We start from the raw sequence: 9,976 nt of genomic DNA, 5'->3' as shown, positions 1-9,976 counted from the left end.
AGGACTGGGGGGCAGTACCAGAACTGGAAGTGGGGGTCCCAGAACAGGGACGTGCTGCAGGCCAGAGCCAGGTAGAGGAAGCACATGCAGAGCCCAGTGTTCTTGCCGCTACAGATTTTAACCCTGAACCTCCCTCCTTGTGCGTCCCCGGCTGGGGCTGCTGCACGCAGCTTGCGCTGGCTCTGGGACAGTGACCCAGCATGGGAAGAAATGGCAGGGAAGCATTTGCTCTGCACCTGCCTGGCAGCTCTGCCCTGCTCCTTCCACCCCACCGCTGGCCTGCACGGACCTCTGCTGGCCTCGTGCAGCACTGCAGGGCTTGGAGACACCAGCTCTTCCTTGCTCTCAAAGCCGTGTGCAGGGGTGGGAGGATGCCCCATCCCCTGCCCAAAGCCTGCAGGAGTGCAGGGGTAGATCCAGCCCAGCCCTGCGGTGGTGTTTTGCTCCTCGAGCCTACATGCAGCTTGTGCAGCAAGGCCACCTCCAGGGAGAAAGGCCCCTGGTGCTCCAGTTCCCAGCCCTTCGAGGGCCGAAGCTCCGCAGCTGCGGCACCAGCAGAACAACAGCTGCCCTGCTCCAGCGCCTCCCGCAGGGGCTGTGGGATGACGCTGACTAGGCAGGAGATTCATCGCCACATCTGCTGTCGGGGTCCGAGTTCGTCCTTCCCTCTAGAAACCCGATGAGAGCATGAAGGTGCCCAACGCCGGTGGGTTATCAAACCTACCAACAGTGAAACGTGAAGGCCAGGCAAGCGGGCTAACCGTGCCCCCAGCACAAGGTGAGCCAGGTAACAGGCCACCCTACAGCGGGGGTGAGCAAACTTCTTACGTCGGGCTCCACTTTTCGTCCCTGAAATTAGAACTACCCACCCCCACCTCAGCCTCAGCCTCAGCCTCAACCTGTCTAATGTCAGCCAAGCCGACGGAAATTTCCATTATGCTTATATGAAAAAAAGGTCCCTTTTGACACCTGTAAGAATGTAAAGTCTCTATGACCCGGGTGGGGGTGAACGTGAATACGCAGACCTAAAAACAGTCACAGATTTCAACACTTGTAATGAGATGGATGAGCCTGAGACCCAGCAGCTGATCGTGCTGTGCCCCCACTTAACAAAATTTCAACCCCCCTGCTCCTCCCCAAAAGAATGAACAGAACAGGTAACCCCCAAGCAATCCCTCTCCCACCACCCATCTCCACCCTCTGACGAGCACAGGCTAGGGACAACCTCCTGGAGGACGGGTCCATCTGGATGGGCAGGAAGGGTATCTAGTTCTTTCTTCAACCCTGTTAAAGTCCTGGACCTCACAAAGTCCTCTGGCGAGGACTTCCACAGGCCGACTGTGCGCTGCATGAAGAAACACTTCCCTTTGCTTGGTTTTAAACCTGCTGCCTGTTGATTCCATTTGGTGACCCTTAGTTCTTGCGTTATGGGATCAAGTGAACTTTTCTTTATTTAGTTTCTCCACACAAGTCATGATTTTATGGGCCAGTGTTTCTCAACTTTTTTTTAAATAAAATGCCCATTTTTACAAAAATTATAAGTACCCCCAGACTTCTCTGGTGTACCCCTAAGGGTATACATACCACCTGTTGAGAAACATTGTCTCAAAGCAATCTGAGGCCTTGAAACAAGGGCCAGCCAACCTTTGCAGATTACTTTTCCCTTTGCAGGAGTCAGATTTGTTTTGCGTCCCACTGAGTTACACCTCACTGAAAAACTACTTACTTACAAAAACATCCCAGCAGCCTTTCTACCATCTTATAATCAAATAAAGGAGCTGGAACAGAACTATTGTACTTACACTTCAGCGCAAGGCACACGAAGCAGCAGAAACAAGCCATGGTCTGAATGAACTGTTAGCTTGTATGGACTTAACCCGTGTTTTTACGTAGCCTGTTGTAAAACGAGGCCAATAGCTAAATGAGTTGCTGTACCCCCGGAAGACCACGGTATCCCATCAGGGCGCTTGTACCTCTAGTTGAGAAACACGGTTACAGACTTCTATCATAACCCCCTTCGTCTGCTCTTTTCTAAGCTGAGGGGTCCCGGTCTTTGTCACTTCTCTGCATGGGCCAGCTGTTCCAAACCCCGGCTGGTTCTTGTTGCCGGGTCTCTCTTTCTACTTCTCTCCCTGGTGCCTTCTACAGGGGCTGCCTGGCCACCTACAGCCCCAGCCAGCTTCCCTGAGCAGGTGGCCAGTCCTAGTGAACCATCTGCCCTAGCACCTCTGAGCTTTCTCCCTTGCAACCCCACCCTGCCTGGAACTCCCCCCACGTAGAGCAAAGTGGATCTAATGGGGCCCAGTTGCTCCCATTAACCCCTTCCTCTCACACCTGGCCCCCTTGGGTGGGGTGCTGCACTTAAAGGGGCAGCCACCCTGTCATGGCTCCTTCCCCACTCTAGCAAGACAAATGCAGAAGCGGGAGCCAGCAAAAGTACCTCCAAAACCTTCTGTGCCAGGTTTTGGTATAAACTTCCCCCCCAAAATCCTAAAAACCTTCGATTTTGGGGTTAAAATTGGCTGCCAGCACCCAAGTAATAATAAGGAAACCAGGGAGAGACTACTTGGGAAATCTCAGCCCCAAAAGTAAAAAACCAGGACACGAACATTAACCAATACCAGGTTAATAAAAAGAAAAAGAGAGAACTTTTATTATTACAACAATATTCATGTTGCAAGCCTCATGACGAGATGGAAGAGTCACAAAGTAAAACACATGGGGAGTCTCCACCATGGGCCTAGAACTTAGTTACAAGGAGAGTAAAAGAACTTTTCTAAGAAGTGCACAGACATCAGATCCCACTGCCCAAACCATAAAACAATAAAGCCTAAGGGACTTATCTAAACTTTACCCTGCTTACAGAAGATTGGAGGGCCTGCTCTTGGAGGGAGATATTCTGTGTCTGTCTCCCTCATGGCTGGGAAAAAGAAAGAAACAACAGAGGACAGAAAAAGGGAGAAGCCAAAAAACTCAATTCTTACCTATATTCCTGTAGGCCAACCCCACCTGGCTAAGGAGGTTATCCCCTTTTACTCCCAGGCTGCTGGCTATCCCTCAGGATCATGACACACCCCATGACAGGCCTCTTATTAGTTGTCTAGTGGTAGAGCCAAAGAGCCCCAGCAATGAGCTGGGAACCTACTGTGTCAGGAGCTGTACATGACCATTGTCATGGAGTGTGGGGGTCCCCAGGCCCTGCTCCCACAGTCGGATGTGACTCTCGCTCAGCAGGGAGAACAGATGGGTCACTGGGTGACGGGGACACAGCACAGAACAGACCTGTCAGCACAGGAACCAGACACCATCAGTACCATCCACCCTGGGGAGAGGGGCCCCGAGGGGTTCCCAGCTGGGCCCTGGCCCCCCTTCCTCCCTCTCTAGCCAGACCAGAGTGCCCCACCCAACTGCCCAGTTCCAATTCCAACCAGCCAGGCCCCTCCTCCCGCCCTTTGTCCATTTCCCAGGGGTGAAAGGGGTCACCTGATGGCCGGGGTTACAAAGGCCATGGAGGCCCATTGCCTACGTGTGAGAATCCATCACACTGAAACTCCAATCACCAACTAACCACGACGCTAGGCCTGGGGAAACTGAGGCACTCACCTGGTGTTACTATAGGACAGAAACACATGCAACCCAGCCAGGGACTAAAACCCTCCCCATCACCACCCCCTTTGTCACAGTAATAGTCATTAATGCAGAGCCCATTACCTGCCGAACACCCCCTGCTGCTCCCAGCTCCTGCCAGCAGACCCAGGAACTACACCCTGGTCCCTCCACAACTCGGGGGGACCACTTCTAGGGACTGTGGAGCCTAGTGTATCTGCCCTGCCCATCCCGCAAGGCCAGCCCTGTCTCTGGCTCTGAGCACCCTCACCAGGCCAGGCTGCAGCCGGGGGGAGGGTTGGGGGGTGGTTTGGATGGGGAAAGGGCCTGAGTAGGGTCTGGCGCAGCAGGGGAGGAGGAATGGTCCAGGGGCTATTGTCTGTGGCTGTGGGGGGCCCTGGGAATATGGGGGTGGGGCGTGGAGATTGTACTTCAGGAAGAAAACTTTCTGGAGCTCAGCAAAGAGCTGTGACTCCATCAGTCTCCGGTGTCCCCTGCCTTGCTCTCGTCTCTCCCCGCCCCCGGCTCAGCCACCCAAAGCAGTGAATGCAACTGCTGCCGAGAAACGAAACCTAAGCTGGTGGGGGGGGGAAACGAAACTGCTGAGTCAGGGCCACTGCCAGCGGATGGAAGCAGGGGTAGGGCACTGCAGCTCCTGGGGGGGGCATATGGGGCTGGTGGGACCAGCCCTGCCCTGCTGAGTGACCCCGTGCTGGGGCCGGGAGCGTGTGTTTCTTGAGGGCTCTGGCTGGTAGCCACAGCTGCTCAGTGCCTCGGTTTACCTCCCAAGTGAAGCGGGGATGACCTCGCTTGTCCCACTTCCTGAGGGGTGGGATGGGCTTAGCCCATGAGGTGACCAGTTCAGATAACGTGGGGCTCACGATAAACCCCAGCAGCCATAGAATCATAGCATCCCGGGGCCGGAAGGGACCTCCGGAGGTCGTTGAGTCCAGCCCCCTGCCCAAAGCAGGAGCTGCCTGCCTAAGCCAGCCTGGGAGTACAGGGCACAGGGACCCCAGCCCATGCAGTACCAGCTGGGACTGGCACAGGTCCCAGTGTGGCTCTGCCCCATGTCCCACCAGCTGCTCCTCTGACTGCAGCCCCCTCCTCGGGGGGAGCACAGCAGACAGAGCCCCTCAGGGCATCCCACCCTGGGCAGGGCTCCCTCCTCTGGCCCTGCTGCTGCGAACAGACCACGGCACAGCCCCCAGTGGGACCAAGGGTGGCCACGTGGGGGTGGGCAGCAGGATGGAATCTGGTGCTAAGCACCGGGGCTGGCGACTGGCTCCCAGACTCAGCCAGGGCAGGGAAAGGCCAGCTGGGTCACAGAGCAGCCCCGGGACTTGCAGCACACGGGAGGTCCAATCCCAGCCCAGAGCCTGGCCAGGAAACAGAGCCCGCTGTCCTGTGAGGTAGCCAAAGCACTAGCCACCATGCCCCGGTTCTGCAGCGCCCCCAAAGGCATCTGTCCTCAGCAGCCCCTACCACAGGAAGCATGTGATTTCCTGGGAAGCGCCACGCTGGGGGGAGTCCAGCCTCTCCGACCCAGGCAGTCTGGTACTGCAGCTCCCAGCTAACGGCGCCCAGTGCTGAACACCAGAGGGCCAGAGAAACTCTCGCAGGGAGGACCAGCCGGACAGGGGCTGGCACTGAGCTGTATCCAGAGACACAGGGTCCGGAGAGCAATAAACCAGTGCGTGGAGGGGGGTGTGATATGCCATCCAAGCCCCTCCCCCGGGAGCCTTCAGCGAGAGCTGGTGGGCTCATGCCCAGGACCATCTGTCCAGGGAGCCATCGCATGGGCAAGAAGTGGAAGAAGCTTTGTATCTGCCTGGCAGGTGCCTCCCTCTGCGTATCAGCTGCTGTAGGGAACTTCCTCTTCTCCTGCGTAGTCCAGTGCCAGGGGCCGGCGATGGGGGACACCTTGGGGGTGGAGGAGAAGCTCGCCAGCCTGCAAAAGGAGAACCAGGCCCTGGAAGAGCAGCGGGACGGGGCGAGGGCTGAGGTCAGGGAGCTGTGGGCAGAGCTGGCTGGTACCAATCAGACCCTCTGGGAGACGCGTGGGCACTGGGAGTCCTGCAGGAGCCTGACGGTGGGTGCTTTGAACCTTGTCGCTGTGTTATATTGGGATAGGCTCATGTCCCGGGGGGGGACCTGTCTGGGATTGGGGGGAGCAGTGCTGGGTGCTGTGCAAAGGCACCAGCACCAGGCAGGGTTCCCTGTAAGCTAAGTGTGTGAGCAACCGCCCAGGAGAGGTTCAGGAGCTGCCCAGCTGGTTAGCACAGCGCCCGCAGCCAGCAGTGTGTGTATATGGGTGGTGCGCATCCACACACACCTCAGTGCACAGAACAAAATGTATTCCACCCATGCATGGAAAAAAGTTAGCAGGAACCCTGGTGCCAAGCCCTGCCCCTGGATGCTCCCAGGCTAGGGACCTTTCCAGGCTGCTGGTGGGTGAGGGCAGCACTTGTCCAATCCATCTCCCTTTGCCCCCTCCTGTGCCCTCCCCACCGGCACGGTTCACACTGCTTCTTTCTCAGGCTCTGCCACTGGTGCTCTGCCCCTCGGTCATTACCCCTCACCCCCACAGCCATTCCAGCCCTGGGCTCCCCACACACAGACATGCATCACCTCCACCTTGCATTGGTCCCTTCATGACTCTCCTAATCAGTGGCTCTGAGGGGTGGGCTGCAGCCAGGGGCACCAGTCCAGGCAGTGGCTTGTGTCACTTCCTCCTAACTGGAATATGCATCCAGCAGTGCAGGGGTTCAAGGCAGTTGCATGGACCCTGGGGGCTTCAGCACCCAGTCTGGCCTGTTGTGACCAATGGTAGGTAGTCCGTTGTGTCCGACAATGATGCCTTGAGCTTGCACAGGCTCATTGGTTGTGGACTCGCATGTGGCTGAGGAGTCCAAGCTTTGAACGGCCTGGGTGTTCGCAGTGGGGGCAAGGGAATTGTCCTGGCTCTGTTGGTGCGGCTGCTGCTGTTGCTTTCTTCCTCTCGCAAGCATCAATGAGGTGTACGCGTCGCTGCTCTTCAAAGCTGTTATACGCGTGTCGTACGAGAGCACGCCAGCCTGTTCTTTCTTTTGCACGCTGCTCTAGCTGATCTGGTTTTAAACCAGCATGAGCAATGTTGGCCTTCACGCAGTTTATACCTCTTGCGAGGCCTACCTTGATTCCTTTTGCCCTGGGAGAGTTCACCGTAGAGGAGTTGCTTAGGGATTCTTGACTCCTCCATTCGTATGACGTGCCCTGTCCAGCGAAGCTGGGCTTTCAGAATCATGGCTTCCATGCTCTTGGTTCCTGCTCTGTCCAGGACTTCCAGGTTTGTAACTCTGTCCTGCCATCGACTGTGCAGTATTGACCAACATCAGTCAATGAATTCTCCATATCTGCATGGCCCTGAGGTTGGGAACTCAGAAACGGCTCTGTTCCCCTGGACTCCAGATACAGCTGGTGTCCTAGTACCTGCTGTGCTGCTGTTCGGGTCACACGGATGCACCCAGGGCCCCTTTCTAAGGCCAGAAATCCATCTCCATTAGCTCTTCTCTGTGCACCCTGTGGTTTTAGTGGTCGGCCAGGGGCCTAAAAAGTGGAGCTTTAAAATATTTGTTTTACACGTCTTTTTAGGCTGGACATTGAATGAAGTTTTCTTTTCAAACATGAAGCTATTGCAAATTACATGTGAGATTGTGACAGCCTGTAGTCAGTTCAAATCCTTTACTTGGATAATAGAAAGGCAAGCAGGGTGTGTTTTCCATCCCATTTGAACGAAAGCCACTCACTGAGCTGGGGGAAGTCACTTGGCCCAGAATTGGCTGAAATGCTGGTGCAGCCATTGAAATTAGCAGCCATTTCTGGACGTTCAGAGAAAATATTTTCTCCTGTTCCCCTAGTTCAGTTCAAGGACTAGTTCATTCCAAAACACCCAAGCAGTCCTATCACACCTTAAAGACTAACAATTTTATTTATCATGAGTAAAACCCACAAAAGCTCATTACCTCAGAAATAAAATTGTTAGTCTTTAAGGTGCTACAGTACTGCCTGGATTTTTCTGTGATGCTACAGACCCTGAGACTAGTTCATTCAAGTTGAGAAAACTGCTGGGAGTTGAAAAAGCAGGCAAAGGACATGCAAGGGAAAGAGTGCTTAACTCTTAAAGGGTGCGTGGCCAGAGACAGTCCATTTCACACATGGGTAAGTAAAGGCTTTCTGGCTGACTTGTAGAGTCAGGAATGATGATGCCTTTGTCCCCTTTCCTTTCTCTTTTGGCTCAGCATGACCTGCAAAGCAACCTCACTGCCCTCCAGAACACAAACACCCAGCTGGAAAGCAGAGACTCTGAGTGGGAAGCCAAGGAACAACGATTACAAGGTGAGGTGCCAGCTATGGCCATGGAGCTTGCAGGCTTGGCAGAGATCCCTTATGTCAGAGAGGGATGGAGACAGACAGGATGACAGCTAGGGGTGAAGACAGAGGGAGAGGACTGTGCCATGTGCTTGTGCGGCCCTCGGGAGAAATTCAAATGTCGCCCAGCTGATTAGCAGGGTACCCTCCACTAGGGTATTTTATCAAATTTGTTTCTATGGGTGGTGCACATTCACACAGGCTCTTGTGCACATAAAAATTATTCTGCACATGGCTGGAAAAATCCACAAGTTGCTGGGAAAGACTAGGGGGTCCAGTTAGAGAGGGTTGCTTGGTGCTAGAGGTTGGGGGGTAAACGCAGGCTGGGTAACACATGGGCCCTGACCGGTTCCCCCTCCTTTTCCAGAGGAAACAGGCAGGCTCAGAGAGGAGCTCTCCAGCTGGTCCCAGAAGCTGTGGGCTTCCCAGCAAAAATTCCAGGAGGAAAGGTGAGACCCACCAGTCCTAACCCCATGGGGCTGGGTGTGGGGGGGGGCTCCCCCAGATCTCTGAGTTAAAGGACATTTCCCCTTTGCTTGTCCCCACAGAGATCAACTCCAAGCAAGGATCCACTGGCTGAAAGTGCAGCTCCAAAGCCGGGGGAGTCACAGCTCCAGGGTGTCTCTCTACCTGCTGCTGATTCTCTCCCTCTCCGGGACTCTTCTCCTTTGAGAGCAGCCGCTTTGTGCGGGTATTGAGGAGTCTGCGTACAGTCTTGTCCAGAAGACCCCCCTCGCCTTCTGTCTGAGCCCCCACCCTCCCAGGCAGAGGGTCTTGCTCCGTCACCTCCACCAAAGACAGCTCCAGCCTTCAACCAGCCACTCCTCTCTGGGCTTGCTGACTGACCTCTCTCCTGGCGGCAGGCGGGTGACCCTGATCCCATGCAGCTCCTGGAGTCGAGCCTGGCTTCAGTGAACTTTCCATCAGATTCCAAGTCCAGAAGCACTGGCAGGCCCCAGCTGAAGTCAGTTTCCGCCCTCCCCGCACTTCACCTTGTGCCAGGCACAGAGACTTAGACCCAACCGGAAACACGCACGGGACAAACAGTAGCGTATGAATAAAGAAAAGATCATGAGCTCCTTGTTATGGTGGGGGACGGAGGCATGAGATTAGCATGTGATCCTCAGGAGCCCATGGCAGAGGCAGGGCTTGAACTCAGCTCTCTAGAGCACCTGTGTGTACCCCTAAGGCCAGGCTGCTTCTCCAGTTCTCCCCCCCTCTGCTGTTTGTTCCTCATGGCACCAGGCTGGGGCTAGGGACGTGTGACGGGACTGAGGTGTGGTGTCTGTTTATTTCCATTGTCCCCTCCCAATGCCCTTTCAATCCCTTGAGATTTGTGTTCCAGGGCTGCCCAGCTGGTGGGATAGAGGAACCTCCCCAGAGGAACACAGATCTCTGGAAGCTCCACGAAACCCTCACCAGAGCTGGTCTGAACCACTACTTTGCTACGACCTTGGCTGTGCCTGTGTTGTGCATGGAGGCGTGCGCCAGCCTGCCAGTCCCTGGAGGAAGGACCTGTTTGACTCCTGCCCAGCACTGGCCCATGCTGGGGAATGGGTGAAGACGATGCTGTGGGTGAAAGGCATAGGGAGGACAGAGCTACTTCACCCCAAAGCAGGCACCCTGGGGGTTCTCTGACGCAGATCACCCCAGGTGAAGGGTGTCCTGAGTGGGGCCAAGCCCCAACTGGGGTATTAGTTGCTGGCTTCTGTTTTTCTAATAAGGTTTTGCCAACCCCAAAGGCTTGTGGTGTCATTTGTCCTCCCTCATCCTGCGCCATCAGAGACACGGGGCAGGGAGTGCGCACGAGCAGCTCCAGAGCCATTCTCACGGCCGTCACATGCCTGACCTGCCTTTGGAGAGTGGGGATGGGACAGCTGGTACCATTGCTGCTAGGTGGGAGCAGGGGACAAATCCCTCTTCCTGCCTGGGCCTGGGATGAAATGCTCTGGACAGGGTG

At 55.5% G+C, this 9,976-nt stretch overlaps 1 protein-coding gene across 1 annotated transcript; it reads left to right on the top strand.

Annotated features, from left to right (window-relative positions):
• Positions 1-5,227: 5,227 nt before the first annotated feature.
• LOC142002481 (uncharacterized) lies at positions 5,228-9,741 on the top strand. Its single transcript, XM_074978627.1, has 4 exons — positions 5,228-5,698; positions 7,887-7,983; positions 8,384-8,465; positions 8,565-9,741. The coding sequence occupies exons 1-4, from the start codon at positions 5,321-5,323 to the stop codon at positions 8,686-8,688; spliced, it is 681 nt and encodes a 226-aa protein (XP_074834728.1). The 5' UTR covers positions 5,228-5,320; the 3' UTR covers positions 8,689-9,741.
• The last annotated feature ends 235 nt before the right edge of the window (positions 9,742-9,976 follow it).

The sequence above is a fragment of the Carettochelys insculpta genome, chromosome 27, assembly GCF_033958435.1.
Source record: "Carettochelys insculpta isolate YL-2023 chromosome 27, ASM3395843v1, whole genome shotgun sequence".
Classification (NCBI taxonomy): domain Eukaryota; kingdom Metazoa; phylum Chordata; order Testudines; family Carettochelyidae; genus Carettochelys; species Carettochelys insculpta.
This window is presented reverse-complemented; position numbering and strand designations above follow the sequence as displayed.

Bases quoted from the DNA above. Each gene is read 5' to 3' on its own strand.
- LOC142002481 (XM_074978627.1), top strand. From the start codon at position 5,321: ATGCCATCCAAGCCCCTCCCCCGGGAGCCTTCAGCGAGAGCTGGTGGG. The intron at 5,699-7,886 runs GTGGGTGCTTTG...CTTTTGGCTCAG, and splicing joins AGTCCTGCAGGAGCCTGACG to CATGACCTGCAAAGCAACCT. The intron at 7,984-8,383 runs GTGAGGTGCCAG...CTCCTTTTCCAG, and splicing joins CAAGGAACAACGATTACAAG to AGGAAACAGGCAGGCTCAGA.